An 18,712-nucleotide genomic window follows, 5' to 3' on the forward strand; every position below is an offset into this window, starting at 1 on the left:
TTTTCATTGTTATGGAAACATTTAGGAGCTTTGACTGTGGCTTCCATGACTGTCAAAAGCTCCTATGAAAGACCTCCTGCAGTGTAATGGAAATTATGCATGTGGGTTAGTGGTTTTCTTTCCCTGAAGCAGCATTTTAAATGTGTTTTAAGAAATTAAAGGGAATCTGTCTCCCCCCTGGGACTTATCTGACCTCTAATATTGGCATACAGGTGATAGAAATGTAAATCTATTCCTACATGTATGCCTCATATTAGAGGTCTTGTTGCTGTGAAATGTCTTTTTATTCCTACAAGTTTCTGATGTGTTCCAGTCTCGGGGTCCGCAAGGAATCCACGCCTACTGTGTGAATTCTAATGTTTCCCCCCTCCCCTGCACGTCACAGTGCCCTGTGACATGCAGTCACCATGTCCAGATACCGCTCTTGCACACTTCGCTTTTTACAGAAGGCGCACTTGTACTGTGTACTATGCAGTCATAGCACTACAGGGATCTTGTGCGCAGGCGCCAGCGAGTCACTGTGACTTCCCTGCGCACAAGATCCCTGTAGTGCTATGACTGCATAGTACACAGTACAAGTGCGCCTTCTGTAAAAAGCGAAGTGTGCAAGAGCGGTATCTGGACATGGTGACTGCATGTCACAGGGCACTGTGACGTGCAGGGGAGGGGGGAAACATTAGAATTCACACAGTAGGCGTGGATTCCTTGCGGACCCCGAGACTGGAACACATCAGAAACTTGTAGGAATAAAAAGACATTTCACAGCAACAAGACCTCTAATATGAGGCATACAGGTAGGAATAGATTTACATTTCTATCACCTGTTTGCCCATATTAGAGGTCAGATAAGTCCCATGGGATGACTCCTTCCCTTTAAATTAGTTCTCCGACAATAAATAAATATATATATATTTTTTTTTTACATGGGTTGATTAAATATAATAAACAGAGGTGTACTCCTCTTCCAGTGCACCCGCAGATCCAGCTCAGGCCGCTTCGGAGGTCTCCTCCAATGGCGGTGTCTGCTCCGTTCAGCAGTCCACTTACTTGCTCTTCTAGGCACCTGACCGCTGCAACCAATTATAGGCTGCAGCGGTACTGTGACTTCCAAACAGGCCAGACACCCAGCAGTAACGTGCAGAGCGGCTTGTGCCGGAACGGTGTGTGTGGTGCTGTCAGTATGCCTCTGTTTGTTATTTTTATTCAATCCATGCCAAAAATAAAGAATTATATTGCTGTCAAAACCATTTAATAAGTGAAATCGTACATTTGTATTGTTTTACTGACACATTTACTTATTTTTGGTAAAAAATATTAGAATCGGTCAGCAGTTCATTGCATGATCCGGAGGAAGAGGAAGTTAGGATGCTACAAGAAGCCACAAGTCCTGTCGTTGAACCTCCAGATCTGGGCTCTCTACCACAGCCAGACATGGCCTTCTTTCCAGTGGTTGAAGACGTCACAAACTCACCCCATTCATTGTCTGTATCTCCTGAGCTCGGGGATTCTGCAGAACAAGGTAGCTCCAGCAAGTGGGCAAAATCAAGGAAATTTCCTATACTAATAAGTGATAGCAGATTGCTAGTGTTTGACATCACTTTATGGTCAGTGCTAGTCCAATATCTAAGACCCTCAAGGATCGTGAAAATGAAGAGAACACATTGCTAGTAAAGTGCCTTCCTTTGAATAGGACCTGTACATTACGTGACCGGTGGAGCTGTTGTGCAGGGGTAAATGGGTGACTTACCTGCCTGTACTGTTTCACCTTCTTTTTGTAGGTGTAAAGGGGTCCCAGAGAGTGAACACCTTTTGATCCACTACTTGGAACAACCCCTTCTCAATTACAGTATTCACCCCTGTAGAATAAAAACACCTTATACGCGCCTCAGGTGCCAGATCTCCTGAGATTTGCAGGATGTTATGCCATGTGAGCCCTGCAGCCGATCGGCTGTTGCTAATGAACGCTTCACTCCCACGAAACGGACATCTGGAATTAGTGATAATTGCTGCTGCTTTCCTCCTTCAGCAGCCGCTGATTGGCTGCAGGGCTCACGTGACATAACCTCCCGGTGCCAACGTCGCTGGAACAGCATCAACAATGAAGGTGAGTATAAAGTATTTATATTCTACATTGGGGGATAATGTAATTGCAAAGGGGTTGTCCGAGTAGTGGGCAACACTATTAAATCATCTGGGCCTTTTCTAGTGTGGTTTCTCTGACTTTTTTCACTTCTTCATTTGTGTAAAATGGTGGCCAGCTTTTTAGACTACAGTGTTCACAGTGTACTTTGGTAGTCTGAGATACTCTTCCCTACTCTCAACTGGTCATCTATCCTGTGGTCCATTTACACTGCAAGATTATCTTGAACGAGGGTTCCTAAGAACGCTCGTTTCATGATCATCCTGCAGTCTAAACAGGTAGACGTTCACCTGACGAACAAGCAAAACGGTTGATTGTTGGGTGCAATGATCTTTTGTGCTGCATAAACGATCATTTTTCTTGGCAATGCATCACACTGTGTAAACAGGACTCACACCGCTGAGATCAATGGCAGCCTATGCACACTGAACCGCCTATGCACACTGAGCCACCTATGACAGATCATTCAGTGCAGGTCTGAAGCATGTAAACAGGCCATTAAATGACCGCCAATCAGCACACAAGTAGCTTATCAGCTACATCTGTTGTTTGATGCCGCCTGCAAGTTCTTGTGCACTGACCTCAAGCAGGTCATATACCAGGACATAGTAGTCTGACATGCTGGCAGCCATTGCACAGAAATGAAAAGGGAACTGCGCTAGAAGGAATAAAAAGTAGGGCACCAAGTATTTTAACTATACGTTACCCATTTATGCTGATATTTTTATTGTGAATTGGAGGTTTGTCCCCATTGTACATTGTTGTATGTAGTAAGTTGCTGAGCTCCCTCTGCTGCAGTTACAGCTAACTATGCAGACGTCTGCCTGCAATTCTGTGAAAGAAAGCAGGAGATAAGGAGCCCTGACTTCATACAGATTTATATACAATTACTTTGTGCAGAATTTTACCTAAAAATAAAAGGCTGTTTGAACGGTGCCCTTTAAAGGGCACTTTGTCACATTGTATATGCAGTTCTATCTGTGGACAGCACGGTTTAGAGACGGACAAGCTGAACTGAATGATATATAGGTTTGCTGGGAAAGATTCAGTATAACTTGTATTTTATTCATTGTCTCTGGTATTTGTATGCATAGGAGTTCAGTGGGTGGTCCTACTCCTGACAGTTTTCCTGTTTGACTGTGCGTGCAGTCACGGAGTAGGACCACCCACTGCAAACATGCATACAAACATCAGGGATTTGTATAAAATGCAAGTTTTATAAACATTTTTGTAGGAAAAGTTTCAATCAATCTGATCAGCTCCTCCTGCTCTAAATAACATCCTACCTGCAGATCAGAAACCATTTTCAGCATGACAGGTTTCATTTAAAGTACCACTCCAGCATGTTTTTTTTTTTTTTTTTGTTTTTTTTTATCTTATCAGCAATGTGTTCAGTGTATACTTTAAAATAATTGCCCATCGCTGTCTTCTGCCGTTTCCAGCGCTACTCCGAGCCTCTCCTGCATCGCGTAACTGTAGTTGTGACCTTCCAACTCATACAGTGTCTTCTGTGTGGACCGGATGTCACTTTCTCATTGTAAGTTTGAGACTAATGGGGATCTCACAGACGTGCGTCAAGAAAGAAAGTAATGGTCAATTGTGTGAGCCGGCAAGGTAGAGCTGTGGTCACATGATGCAAGAGAGGACCGGAGCAACGCTAGAAACTGCAGAAGACGGCCACCTCGAAAGAATGTTAATGCGCGGACTGTGCCTACTGTACTGATAGCCAGCAGACGTGGAAGTAAAATAAAATACGTTGGCATGGTGCTTTAATCTTTTTACGTTTGTTTGTGTATGTGCTTGCTGAGCATAGATATGTCTACAGATAATAGGTCCGAAATGGCTAAAAGTCCGGATGGCAGTAAAGCAGAAGAGCCCGGTGCTGCATTAGAGAGCAATTCAGTGAATGAAATGGACAGAGATCACACAACCCCAGAACCAAGCACTGTCCCTGACCCCGAGGAGGAAGACCTGGAGCCTGGGGAAGTAAAGGGTGAGACCTGAATTCTTTGCCCCAGTGTGTAGATGGCTCCTATGAAGTTTTGTACTGTGGACCATTTAGCATTGGATGAATTTGTAATACAACTGTATAAATTTATGGAAAATCGGGAGTTCTTGGGTAATAGTAGCATTTGCTATTGTGTTGGGCTGAAAAGATTGACCCTGTGGGATGGAGTGCAAACTGGGGCCAGAGTTTGATGCTGTGGACTCTATTTAATGGAAGTCAGTGGCTCAGTTTAGGAGTTCAGAAAGTCATGGAAGGGGACACAAATGTGGTGTGAACTCGGGCATAAAAGTAAAAGCACAGAGTATCCTACATGCCACATGTGTCTGTAATCGCCAGAAGAGCTCAACAATCTCTGTATTCTGGATACAGTCACACATACGAGTTATGGGGCTGACCAGTGTCGTGATTAGGTGCAGGGGTGATCATATGTGCAGCAGCGGCTCATTTTCTCTATATTATAGCAGAAAAAGGGAAAAGAAAAACATATGAAATGCTTCTAATTGTACTTCAGCAACAATAAAAACAACCGACTAGAAGGTCTAAAAATCCTGAAGCTGCAAACTGAAAACCAGCATGTGTGTCAGTCTCCAAACTTTTGGTCACGAGTGTATGTACTGTACAATATCTGTCAGCTGTTTCAGTATCAGATAGTGATTGGCTCATGTCGGCAGCAATATCACAACTTTCCAGTAGATCCAGAAACCTTTCCATTCTTATGATTGATGGCTGGTTAATGACTTCTGGAGATTCTTTGAATATGTTTTTTGATTCTCAATGCTTTACACCGGCAGGCTCTGCAGTTAGAAGGAGGGTGGCTACTCCGGAAGAGGTGCGGTACCCTCTCCTCCATGGGTAAGTCATTTAGTTGCTTGTATGTATTTTTTTATATAGTAACTATAATCTGGTTCGCATGTAACTTCAGCTCATTGGAAAGGCTTCCTAGTGAAACAACTCATGGAAATATTAAGTAGTTTGCGTGAAACGATCATTTAATGTGCGGCTGTGACCATAGTGTGTCCTTGGCTCTTGCAGTTGGAAGCGTGAAGTTAGAATAAGGAAAGGCAGTCACCGGTGGCAAGGAGAGACCTGGTACTATGCTCCCTGTGGGAAAAGAATGAAACAGTTCCCTGAAGTTATAAAGGTAAGTTTTCTTTTATTAAATGGATTACTGTTATTGTGCCGTGATAGATGTATACTTGTAGTTCCATTGCCATCTAATGTAACCTTGTCGATCACTGCCATTCTGTAAAAGTCCTATCTTCCTCTGAAACTTTTGCATTGACCATGATGATGATGATCACGTTATATCTTTCCTCTTGTTGTCATTGGGATATACTTTGTAATTTCACCCTCTCTGTTGTGTTTAGTATCTCACTAAATACTCCGGTCCTCATGTCAGAAGGGAACACTTCAGTTTTAGTCCCAGAATGCCAGTTGGAGACTTTTATGAAGAGCGTCACACTCCAGAGGTGAGTCTATTGCTTCTCTTATTACTACCACTACTACCTACTCAGTGCAGTTTGGCAGCATTTTTTTTTCTAATTCTAATAAAGTAAGTTTAGCTGCTCCCTGGTAATAATAATCTAATTTCTAGGTTTTCAGAAATGCAGTTGTTTAGTAATCTCTACTTTCCTTACCCAGGGCACAAAGTGGATACTGTTGAACTCAGAAGAAATACCTTCCCGCATTTTGGCCATCACAGGGAAGAGGGGGCGTCCTCGAAATATGGAGAAGGCTAAAGCAAAGGAGAGTAAGGTGAAGCGTGGAAGAGGTCGTCCTCCAAAGGTGAAGATGATTGATCTGCTGAGCAAACCTGATGCTAAACTCTTGAAGAAGCTGGAAAATCAAGGTAAGGACCCCCTATATAAAAAGAATATGGACTGTTTGGGTTTCACACTGCTTCATTTATTACAGTCTGCTTCTTTCTTCCGTTTAGATATTCTTAGTGATGTCGAAAAGGTGCAGCTGAGTAAGTTAAGGAAGAAAATGAGAAGGAAGGTGAGTTTCTATCAGAAATATTAGATTTTGAGAATACACACCACACACAAACTTTTTAAAAGCTTATCCAGTTTTTGGGGAAACACGTCATCAAATTAACATTTTACAGAACTTTTTTGCATTGTAACTATATCCCCTCCTCTTTGGCTGTGCTGAACATTCCTCCTCCTAGATTAGGTTTAATGGTGAAGAAGAATAGGAAGCGAGAGCTTTGTGCACCTTACTGCTCTTGTTTGTGGTTTTTATTTTGTTTAGTTTTATATTATTGATATGGTTGTCACGGAATTATATGAATAACCCAATTGCTTCTTTTTTTTCAAAACAACATTTGTACTTTATTTTTAAGGCCAGAAGTCAAGAAGCTAAACAAGAGGCAGCAAAGAAACTAAAAGTAAGTATCTATCGGTCCCTTTCATTAAGTCTCCTAGTATCCTTTACTAATAAAATATACACACTCTTTGGCTTGTGGTGTATATATTTTTGTGCTACCACGGTACATAATTGTATGTGTTCCACTATTGTTTACTTGATTTTTTTCTTTGCCACTTTTCTGATAGCTAAGAGAAAAGAGAGAGAAGGAAAAGGAAGAAAAGGAGCGAAAGATAAAGGAGGCAGAGCAGTTAGAAATGAAGAAGAAAGAGAAAGCAAAGAGAAAACTGAGGGAGAAGGAAAAAGTAGTAACTCCCCCTGTCCCAAAGCCCGACAGGAAGCAGCTTGCACAGCAGCGGCGCCTGGAAGAACGCAAGCGCCAACAGTTTATGTTGGAGGAGCTAAAGAAACCCACTGAAGACATGTGTTTGCCTGATCATCAGGTGTGTGACTTTCCTGGTTTGCATTCATGGAAAAATAGATGTTACTAGAGGTAGTAAATTGTCCTTGATTGTGTGCTTAATTGGAATTTTAATCAATCCCACAGACTTTGTAGACGAGATTCATTGCTAATAATCGGATTAGTAAAGGTAATTCCACAGCCATACAGATATTATGTCTGGAATAAGTGCAGCACTCGGTCTTTTAGGATTGGTTACTTAAAAGGGTTGTCTAGTAGTTTTAGTCCCCATGGGACAAGGGAGGTTAGAGAAAAAAAGAGATACTCGCTTCTATGATGAATGGCACTCCTCCATAGCCAGCGCTGATGATGATACTAGGAGATGGGGGCGCAGTGTTCAATGTGATGGAGTGGCGCTGATCCAGCAAGTGAGTGCCTTACACCCCTAGTCGACCTCCTGCCTGGGCCCATTATTAAGGAGTTGTCCAGTAGTAGACAACAGTTTAACATTCCTCATCAGAAGTTGGTGGATTTGAGGACTATTCATAATAATTATTGCCCATTGATTTCATTTCAGCCATTACCTGACTTTCCACCTGTTCCAGGAGTAGTGTTGCCCGGCAGTGCCTTCCATCATTGTTTAATGACTGTGGAGTTCCTACAGACTTATGGAAAAGTGTTTGGATTAAATGATGCTAAGGATGTGCCCAGCCTCTTCACCCTGCAGGAAGGACTTTTCAATATGGGTGACAGTTTAGGAGAGGTACAAGACTTGCTGGTGAAACTGTTAAGAGTTGCATTGTTTGACCCTGGGCTTCCATCATACTTCCAGGTAACCACACGGCTTTGGAAATGATTGCTGCATTTTATATGATTTCCTTTAGAAGTGCCTCTTAGATTTGATGTTCATATCTTTTTATCTGCAGTCTTTGAAACTCCTAGGAGAAAAAGTTTCCGAAATCATATTAACCAGGGAAAATGTATCTGAAATACTTCGTATCTTCCTGGAGGCGTATTGTGGTGACATTGAGCTCTGTGACAGCCTCCGCACTCATCCATTTCAAGCACATCCACCCCACACCAAAGCTGCTGTGCTTGCATTTCTTATTAACGAACTCAATTCCAGTAATCTGATTATCAGGTATGGTTATGGATTTTCATAAAACTTTCTTCCTATTTGCCTTTTAAATGTTAAAAAGGGTATTCCCATCTCAATATGTAGTAAGTGTAATAATAATAATAATAAATTAATAATAATATTAGCAAATACCTCCAATTAGAAATGTAGTATAGTTCTTCAGATTCGCTAGGTCACTTACCCCACGTGCAGGGCATTGCAGTAGCTTGGGTATCCATGGTTATGACCATTAAGCGCTATCTTAACTCCACTATATGAGTGGTCATAACCATGGATACCTTAGTTACTGCAATGCCCTGCACGTGGGGTAAGTGACCTAGCGAATCTGAAGAACTATACTACATTTCTAATTGGAGGTATTTGCTAATATTATTATTATTATTATTACACTTACTACATATTGAGATGGGATCTTGGAGATGGGAATACCCCTTTAAGTTTAATTCATATATATTGATTGTTTCTGCAGTGAAATTGATAAAACTCTGGAGAACATGTCCAATTATAGAAAGAACAAGTGGATAATAGAAGGCAAAATTCGCAGGTAACACCAACAAAGCTGGAAGGTTTTCTCCTAGTTTTTTTTTCTTTTATACAGTGGTGGCCAAAAGTATTGGCACCCCTGCAATTCTGTCAGATAATACTCAGTTTCTTCCTGAAAATGATTGCAATCACAAATTCTTTGGTATTATTATCTTCATTTAATTTGTCTTCAATGAAAAAACACAAAAAGAATTGTCCTAAAGCCAAACTGGATATAATTCCACACCGAACCTAAAAATGGGGGTGGACAAAAGTATTGGCACTGTTTGAAAAATCATGTGATGCTTCTCTAATTCGTGTAATTAACAGCACCTGTAACTTACCTGTGGCACCTAACTGGTGTTGGCAATAACTAAATCACACTTGCAGCCAGTTAACATGAATTAAAGTTGACTCAACCTCTGTCCTGTGTCCTTGTGTGCACCACATTGAGCATGGAGAAAAGAAAGAAGACCAAAGAACTGTCTGAGGACTTGAGAAACCAAATTGTGAGGAAGCATGAGCAATCTCAAGGCTACAAGTCCATCTCCAAAGACCTGAATGTTCCTGTGTCTTCCGTGCGCAGTGTCATCAAGAAGTTTAAAGCCCATGGCACTGTGGCTAACCTCCCTAGATGTGGACGGAAAAGAAAAATTGACGAGAGATTTCAACGCAAGATTGTGCGGATGGTGGCTAAAGAACCTCGACTAACATCCAAACAAGTTCAAGCTGCCCTGCAGTCCGAGGGTACAACAGTGTCAACCCGTACTATCCGTCGGCGTCTGAATGAAAAGGGACTGTATGGTAGGATACCTAGGAAGACCCCATTTCTTACCCTGAGACATAAAAAAGCCAGGCTGGAGTTTGCCAAAACTTACCTGAGAAAGCCTAAAACGTTTTGGAAGAATGTTCTCTGGTCAGATGAGACAAAAGTAGAGCTTTTTGGGAAAAAAGCATCAACATAGAGTGTACAGGAAAAAAAAAAATAGGAATTATTCCTACCTTTAATTACGTTTCCAGGAGTCCATCATAACGGCACGACAGGAGTTAAGTCCTCTGTTCCTCTAGGGACAGGAAACACATGAGAGGTTAAAAGCCCCCCCCCCCCCATCACACCCTCATGGTTAGTACTAATCACCAAACCAGGATGGATGCAACTCTATTTTATTATATACATATACCAATGATACATTCACATTAGTGTCAAGAGCAGGGGCGGGAAATATGGTGCCGTTATGATGGACTCCTGGAAACGTAATTAACGGTAGGAATAATTCCTATTTTACCAGTACGTCCATCATAACGGCACGACAGGAGACATACCAAATCAAAAGAAATGGAACATTTAGGGCGGGACTACTGCCTGAAGGACTTTACGGCCATAGGCTAATTGTTGACTGGACAATACATCCAATTTATAATGTTTACTAAATGTGGATATATTTGACCAGGTTGCTGCCTGGCAAATTTGGCCCACTGACACTCCAGCTTTCTCTGCCCAAGAAGCGGAGATTGCCCGAGTAGAATGAGCTTTAAGGGAAATTGGTGGATCCTTCCCCTCAGATTCATACGCGAGGGCGATAGTCCTTGTCAACCACCTTGCTAGAGTCGGCTTAGAAGCTTTCTTGCCCTTATTCACACCCGAAAATTGCAGAAAAAGGTTTGAGTCTCTCCTCCAGGGGGCTGTGATTTCTATATACCGAACAATTGCCCTCCTGACGTCCAAGGTATGGAAGGATTTTTCCTTTTCATTTTTGGGGGACTGGCAGAAAGACGGCAGTATTATCTCTTGATTCAGGTTCGAACTGGACACCACCTTAGGGAGAAAGAAGGGATCCAGTTTAAGAACCAATCTGCCCTCCAGAATCTTAAGGTATGGGTCCAGAACTGAGAGGGCCTGGATCTCGCCTACCCGTTTCGCTGTAGTAACTGCCACAAGAAAGGCTGATTTCATAGAAAGCAGGTCTACTGATGTTTCTTCTAGGGGTTCAAAGGGAGACTTACATAAAGCCCTCAACACCAGGTTCAGATCCCACGGCGGTACTAGACTCCTTATCGTGGGTTTTAAACGAGAAGTTGCTTTTACGAACCTTGATATCCATGGGTGGTCTATTAAGGAGTAGTCCAAAAAAGCACTTAGGGCCGAGATATGAACTTTTAACGTATTTGGCCTCAGACCCTTATCAAACCCCTCTTGGAGGAAATCCAATATCGTTGGAATATTGGGGTGAGACGAATTTCCCACAGACTGACCTGCAAAGCTACAGAACTGTTTCCAAATCCTAGTAGATGGCTGACGTTACTGGTTTCCTACAGGCTTGTAGAGTTGTAATTACCCGATGGGAAAGGCCCTTAGAGGCTAGGATCCGCCTCTCAGGTTCCATGCTGTCAATGGGAGGAATTGGATGTTCGGATGTAACAAGGGACCCTGCAATAGAAGATCTCTCCTGGCTGGGAGTCTGAATGGGAGATCCACCGCCATCCGGTGTAGCAGAGCGAACCAGCTCTTTTTGGGCCAGTAGGGCGCTATCAGAATAAGAGCTCCCCTCTCCTGTTGGATTTTCCTTAGTACTCTTGAGATGAGAGGGACTGGAGGAAAGGCGTACACCAGTTTTGTCCCCCATGATTGAGAAAGGGCATCTATTCCTTCTGGGCTGTCGGCTGGGTCCAAGGAAAAAAAGCGCTGCAGCTTCCTGTTTTTTCTTGCTGCGAACTGGTGTATGAACGGGGTGCCCCATCGTTGAATGATTTGATGAAACACCTCCGGATTCAGCTCCCAATCTGAGGGACCAACTCTTGCTCTGCTGAGAAAGTCTGCTACCACATTTTCGGACCCCCTTAGATGAATAGCCGATTATTGAAAGGACATTTCTCTCCGCCCAGTAGAAAATTCTTGACGCCAAGGATTGTGACCATTTTCCTCTTGGACCTCCTTGTCGACGAAGAAAAGCGATGGTGGTGCTGTTGTCTGAGAAAAATTTTTTACATGATTTCCTCTGAGCAAATGCTGACATCTTTGAAGAGTCTCCCAGACCGCCTTTAGCTCCCTGAAATTTGACGACCTGTGTTGTATCTCTTTGGGCCACATCCCTTGTAGATATCTGTTTCCTATGCTTGCTCCCCAGCCTTTTTGGCTGGCATCCGTATGGATCTGGATTGAAGGAAGAAGGATCCAGTCTACTGCATTTTCTAAGTTTGAAGGGTCTGTCCACCAGGAAAGGGAGTTTTTTAGCTCTCTTGACAGTCTCATTTTCTTGTCTAACCCCGATGGTCGTCTGTTCCAAACTGACAGGATCGACTTCTGTAACGGCCTTGAACGGGCCTGTGCCCATTTCACGCTCGGAATGCATGAGGTCATCAGTCCTAAGATCCACGTGGCGTATCTGATTGAGGTGGTCTTCCTTTTCTCGAAGTTGTAAATTTCCAGTTTTATTTTTTCCCTTTTCTCTTGGGGCAAGGAGGACTTTTGAAGACTGGAATCTAAGAGTACCCCTAGAAATACTTTTTGTAGTACTTGGATGGAGGCTTGATTTTTCCCAATTGATGTTCCAACCCAAATATTCCAGGGTTTCGATCGTATGCTCTTGTTGACTGAGAAGAAGAGACTCTGACTCTGCCACCAACAATATATCGTCCAGGTAAGGGATGATTATAATCCCCTGTGTTCTTAAGAAGGCCGCTACTTCTGTCATAACCTTTGTGAATATTCGGGGGGCCGAGGACAGACCGAAGGGTAGGCAAGTGAATTGAAAGTGGTGTACTGTGTCCTCCTGCTCTAGAGCGAACCTTAGGTATTGCTGGTGACTTGGGTGAATTGGAACATGGTAATATGCATCCTTGAGGTCTAGGGTGCACATTACCGATCCCTTCTCTATCAATGGAATGCTGGTTTTTATAGTTTCCATTTTGAACCTTTTGTATTCCACCCACTGGTTTAAGGGCTTGATGTTTATAACCGTACGGCGTTTGCCCGAGGGTTTTAACACCGAGAAGAGGGAGGAATAATGGCCTAAACCCTGCTCTGAAGGGGTGACCTGTTTCACCACGTGTAGGGATTGAAGGACTAATATATCCTGCCATAGACTTTTGAGATCTACGGGGGAGCGAGGACGAGTGATTTGGAAACGATGAGGGGGGGCATGGGAGAAGTCTTATTTTGAAACCTTCCCCTAAGGAACGTAGGATCCATTGATTTTTTGTAATGGAGGCCCACTTGTCCTGAAAGAAAAGAAGCCTGCCCCCTACTCCAATGGCATCATGGTCTAGCTGGGGCTCCAGAGGCGACCTGATCTGCTCTGTCCTTTCCTCCCTTCCTGTAAGACCATCTCCCCGTCTTACCCTTATCCCTGTAATCACGTTTAGGGGATCGATGGGGTCCACGAAAGGGCCGGTATCTTTTAACCCTATCCTCGGGAAATCCTTTTTTCTTGTCGGATGCTCTTTCTAGGATCTCGTCCAACACTGGACCAAAGACCCAAGCACCTGAAAAGGGAATTGAGCACAGTTTATTCTTTAAGTGGCTATCCCCCGACCACATCTTTAGCCATATCGCCCGTCTAGCTGTATTAGATAATACGCTACATCTAGCTGCGAATCTGACCGATTCGGCCGAGGCATCAGCCATGAATTGCTTTGCCAGCTTTAACATGGGAAGAGAGTCTGATAGCATCTCTACAGGGGAGTCCGACCTAATTTGATCTGACAGCTCATCCAACCAAAGGCACTGAAGTGGCAGCGATATTTGACTTAATTATGGCTGCTGAGGCCTCCCAACTCCTCTTGAGCATGCTCTCTGCCTTCCTATCCATTGCGTCCTTGAGGCAAGACGAATCCTCAAAGGGGATGGATGTTTTGTTAGCCACTTTCGCTATTGGAACATCTACTTTAGGGAGTTCCTCCCAAAGTTTGATGTCCTCCGGATTGAAAGGCAGACTGGATTTAAAGTCTCTTGGCACAATGAGTCTTTTCTCCACTTCTTCCCATTCCTCCATAATCATTGATTTTAAATGCTCATTTACAGGGAACACTCTATTTCTCGGAGTTCTCAGACCTGCGAACATTTCATCTTGTCTGGAATGGGAGACCTGAGTGTCCTCCAAGTTCATAGTACGCCTGACGGACTTTAATAGTTCATCCGTATGTTCCGTAGAGAAGACATATTTCTTTCTCTCTTGTGAGGGTAATTGAGAGAAGCGATCCTCATCCTCTTCTAGACTGTGCTCTGATGCGGAATCTGAATATTCTCCTTCCTCAGACACCTCTTCCATCTCCCACCTAGGTCTTTTCTGGCGAGGAGAGGGTTGAACTATTTGGGGTGACGGCTGTGTACGGGAAGGCATGAGGCTCGAGACTGTACTCTGGACCTCCTCACGTATCATAGATCTTATATCCATCAAAAAGGAAGTTTTTTCTTCCTTTAGGACCTCGGCTATACATTTTTTACACAGCCGCTTTTTATGAGTCCTGAAGCTTCGTGTTACAGTCTACACATCGTCTTGATTTTTTGGAAGAAGATCCAGACCTCTGGGTTCCCCTCTCCTAATACATAAAAAAAAATATATATAAAAGGACACTGGAGATTTACTATAAAAACCTGTCCTAGAATACTCTGATTTATCCAGAGAAGGGCCTAAGGCTGTACTCACACTGCCCTGGGACTCTGAAGGGGCTTCTGACCGTGAAGGATTAGCTTTCAGGGTGTCATTGTGTGTGTGTGGCTGAGGTGTACCCTTTTATAGGGTCTTACCTGATCCAGGTGGTAGCCACGCCCCCAACGATAATCGCTATTCTTAATGCCCTGAAGGCTCACCACTGCCTCCGGGCACCTGTGCGTTCTGGGTGCCGAAGCCCCTCTTCTCAATGCCAGAAGGAGAAGCGGCGTGCGCTCCACCCTGGAACGCACGCCGGCCCCAAAGCGGATGTTCGCCCTGATGACTACGCCTCCCGCCGGAAGCCATACACCGCGCTCTTCCGTGGAGCGCACGCCGGCCTTTCAGACGGTGGGATAGCGCAACGCTCAGAGCCCCCTGTCCGGGGGATACAGCGGCAAGCGGCTGTCTTCTGGCTGAGGAACCCCGCAAAGGGGTATCAGCATGGAGCCTCTGGACCGAAGGAAGGGGAGAGTTCTCAGACCCCCCCAATCCCCCTGGCTCTCAGGTAACTTCTATCTTCGGAGAACCTCTCCATAGCGTCCTGTCCTGCTAGGGACAGGAAAAACACTGAGGGTGTGATGGGGGGTGGGGGGGCTTTTAACCTCTCATGTGTTTCCTTTCCCTAGAGGAACAGAGGACTTAACTCCTGTCGTGCTGTTATGATGGACGTACTGGTAAAGAGGCATTCAAAGAAAAGAACACGGTCCCTACAGTCAAACATGGCGGAGGTTCCCTGATGTTTTGGGGTTGCTTGACCGTGTGCATGGCATTATGAAGTCTGAAGACTACCAACAAATTTTGCAGCAAAATGTAGGGCCCAGTGTGAGAAAGCTGGGTCTCCCTCAGAGGTCATGGGTCTTCCAGCAGGACAATGACCCAAAACACACTTCCAAAAGCACTATAAAATGGTTTGAGAGAAAGCACTGGAGACTTCTAAGGTGGCCAGCAATGAGTCCAGACCTGAATCCCATAGAACACCTGTGGAGAGACCTCAAAATGGCAGTTTGGAGAAGGCACCCTTCAAATATCAGGGACCTGGAGCAGTTTGCCAAAGAAGAATGGTCCACAATTCCAGCAGAGCATTGTAAGAAACTCATTGATAGTTACCGGAATCGGTTGTTCGCAGTTATTTTGGCTAAAGGTTGTGCAACCAAGTATTAGGCTGAGGGTGCCAATACTTTTGTCCGGCCCATTCTTGGAGTTTTGTGTGAAATGATCAATGATTTGATTTTTGCTTCATTCTCTTTTCTGTTTTTTCCTTGCAAGCAAATTAAATGAAGATAATAATACCAAAGAATTTGTGATTGCAATCATTTTCAGGAAGAAACTGAGTATTATCTGACAGAATTGCAGGGGTGCCAATACTTTTGGCCACCACTGTAGTAATACTTTTTTTCCTTATTTTTGCTGATATATTTCATTCGCTTTCAAGTTTGATAGCTTATTACTGTGTATTCAAGACTTGTAAAACCTGGGCATGGGTATAAAGATTAATAAAAATTCATGCCTTGTTATGTTTATTTCAATTTTTTTTAATTGCTGCCATCAACAAAACCGTTGTGTAGCGCCTGCGGGTTTCTAGCTGAAAAAAGTCTTCCTACAATGACACCTACTTTTTTGTATCTTATATAACCGTAAAGCATATGGAAGAACCATTTATGATTGTACACACTGGCATTGTATCATAATATCCTACAGGTTGAAATTTGCATTAGGAAAGAAGGTGGGACGACCGGACCCTCAAGTTAACAGTGCTGAGGATTGTCGGACCAGACGCAGTACGCGCATTGAGGAAAACGAAGATGCCGTGGGTGATGAATCTGCTTTACTGAAAGCAGCTGAGGATGAGGAGGTAATGTACACACGCTGAATATTTTTCTCAAAAAGAGAAATCTGCTTTGTCTGCTCCACCCATATGACTAATAGACTTCAATTGAATACCCATATCTTCAGATCCTAGTTAGATTGGAAGATTTTTTCTTGTAGGATGATGGAGTAACAATAACTTTTGGAGAGGGAGATACATTTTTACAAGCAATGAAATGTAATAAAATTGAGTAGAAACAAAAATGAATAATTTGTTAGTGATAATTGTTTTTTTTTTGTTTGTTTGTTTGTTTTGTTTTTTAAATGTTTCTATTGCAGGAAGAAGTTTCCTCTAATGTGAATACTTTAGATCTAGAAAGACAGATAGAAAAACTCACAAAGGTAACTTTTATTCAATTCAAAATGTCAATGAAAATGTAGAAGTCTGCATGAAAAATAGCAAATTATGTATTATAATGTAGTATCCAAAGTCATACGGTCTTACCCAGGGCTGTGGAATCTGAGTCCATTTGGTATAAAATGGACCGACTCCTAAAATATATAATAAATTGGGTACAGTAGTTCAATGCAGTTTGTGGGGAATATTTTTTTCATAAGAATTTGGGAAAGTTATGAAATGTCCTATTCCTGATCTAAGGGTCTAGACTTTTAGCTGAGATGAATCTGTGCTACAGTAAATTTATCATTTAAACATGAGCCATGTATGAGGGAGTCGGAGTTATGGAAATTGAGGAGTCGGAGGTTTGGTTTACCAACTCCACAGCCCTGGGACATAGTCCTACTGGTCCGTGTTTATCAATTCATGAGTATACTCAAAGATCAATACATATGATTCTAGGGTATAATATAGACCAATAATGGTATGAAACAGCTATTTAACTACATAACAGTGGACATGGTTGTACTTTAAAATATTAACCCTTGATATGCATAAATGTTGCAGTGGCCTGATAGCCAAGTCCTGGACAAATAGATGAATCGACGTGGCACTATTTGAACAAATAAATCCCTAGGGATAGGCTTACACAAACCTACAAAGGAAAAAATATATATTTTTAAACAAGGCATATGTAAACATGGGTATATCAAACTGTGTGGACCCTGAAAGAGAGGTATTTCCTTCAGGGTCCACACAGGTTGAGATACCCAGTGCCTATCTTTAGTTATCCTCAATATTTGATCAGTGGAAGTGCGACACCCAGCACCCACGCCGGACAGCTATTATCGGTAGTGGCCGGAAGCTCTCAGATGCTGCCAGAACACAGCAGCGCCATTATTTCTATAGTGAAATAAACATGAGACAAGAGATATGTCTACAATGGGGATCACCTTGAAATATTTTCATTATAATTCACAAATGACAAGTCCAAAAATTAAAAACCTTTAAAAAGGCGCACAAAATATGGCTTTATACAGAAAAACAGACCTAGTCTGTAGAGGACTTGGGTCCACCCAGCCTGTAACACCCTGAGACCTCAATACTATATACTATGGTGTGCTAAGTATATCAACAAAATAATATGACTCTAAGAATTATTGTAAGCTCGTATTGGGGATAGATAATAATGTCAGAGTACAGCTAGTAAAGTGCACAGAGCATATATAAAGTGCAATGTGAGAATAATGAATTTGATATACATACAGCAGCAAATAAGCATATATATTTATATAAGCTTGTTATAAGCAGCACTTCTAAAAGGCTATGGTTAACAAGACTTTTATGTAACATGATCAAATGCCCATGATGGCAAATACCGTGTGTCCTATAAGAACACGAAAAAATCCCTGTGAGCTATATCTATACCATCAAAGTATACTATACCAGCACGAAAAAAATAAATGTGTCAGCTTTAGAGAAATATTATGCTGAGGTACTCTGTAATGGATAGGAAACAGAGGTGTTCCCGCTTGTGTCTTGCCGCTACCAGTGTGGATTCATCAGGGGAAAATACAGCAAAGATGTTAAAGACTAGTCTCAATATGTTTAGTAATTAACCCCTTCAGGACCCAGCCTATTTTGACCCTAAAGACCTTGGCATTTTTGTCAATTCTGACCAGTGTCCCTTTACGAAGTAAAAACTCTGGAACACTTCAACGGATCCTAGCGATTCTGAGATTGTTTTTTCGTGACATATTGGGCTTCATGTTAGTATTAAATTTAGGTCGATAATATTTGCGTTTATTTGTGAAAAAATCAAAAATATGGGAAAAATTTTGAAAATTTTGCAATTTTCAAATTTTGAATTTTTATTCTGCTAAACTAGAGAGTGATGTGACACAAAATAGTTAATAAATAACATTTCCCACATGTCTACTTTACATCAGCACAATTTTTGAAAAAAAAAAAATTTTTGGTAGGAAGTTAGAAGGGTTCAAAGTTCATCAGCAAATTTTCTTTTTTCCAGCAAAATTTGCAAAGCCATTTTTTTTAGTGACCACATCACATTTGAAGTCCCTTTGAGGGGTGTACATGACAGAAAACACCCAAAAGTGACACCATTCCAAAAACTGCACCCCTCAAGCTACTCAAAACTACATTCAAGAAGATTATTAACCCTTCAGGTGCATCACAGGAACTAAAGCCACATGGAAGAAAAAAATGAACATTTTTATTTTTCTAACAAAAATTTTCTTTTAGCCTAAATTTTTTAATTTTCAC

The 18,712-nt window shown here is 42.4% G+C and overlaps 1 protein-coding gene across 3 annotated transcripts in view; it reads left to right on the top strand.

Moving 5' to 3' along the window:
- Positions 1–18,712, top strand: part of BAZ2A (bromodomain adjacent to zinc finger domain 2A) — a 70,195-nt gene that overhangs the window by 27,337 nt on the left and 24,146 nt on the right. For 2 of the 3 annotated variants that reach the window (XM_073663578.1, XM_073663596.1), the window contains exons 5-18: positions 1,319–1,519; positions 3,954–4,133; positions 4,940–5,000; positions 5,181–5,289; positions 5,516–5,617; positions 5,790–5,997; positions 6,085–6,146; positions 6,493–6,537; positions 6,704–6,958; positions 7,493–7,747; positions 7,842–8,056; positions 8,523–8,597; positions 15,925–16,078; positions 16,372–16,434. In XM_073663578.1, the coding sequence (XP_073519679.1) occupies positions 1,319–1,519; positions 3,954–4,133; positions 4,940–5,000; positions 5,181–5,289; positions 5,516–5,617; positions 5,790–5,997; positions 6,085–6,146; positions 6,493–6,537; positions 6,704–6,958; positions 7,493–7,747; positions 7,842–8,056; positions 8,523–8,597; positions 15,925–16,078; positions 16,372–16,434 (1,985 nt within the window). The remainder of the gene's footprint in view (positions 1–1,318; positions 1,520–3,953; positions 4,134–4,939; positions 5,001–5,180; positions 5,290–5,515; positions 5,618–5,789; positions 5,998–6,084; positions 6,147–6,492; positions 6,538–6,703; positions 6,959–7,492; positions 7,748–7,841; positions 8,057–8,522; positions 8,598–15,924; positions 16,079–16,371; positions 16,435–18,712) is intronic. The other variant, XM_073663586.1, reaches the window with a different exon arrangement.

The sequence above is a fragment of the Phyllobates terribilis genome, unplaced genomic scaffold (genome assembly GCF_046119375.1).
Source record: "Phyllobates terribilis strain yellow unplaced genomic scaffold, ASM4611937v1 Scaffold_2__4_contigs__length_985480577, whole genome shotgun sequence".
In the NCBI taxonomy this organism is placed as follows: Eukaryota; Metazoa; Chordata; class Amphibia; order Anura; family Dendrobatidae; genus Phyllobates; species Phyllobates terribilis.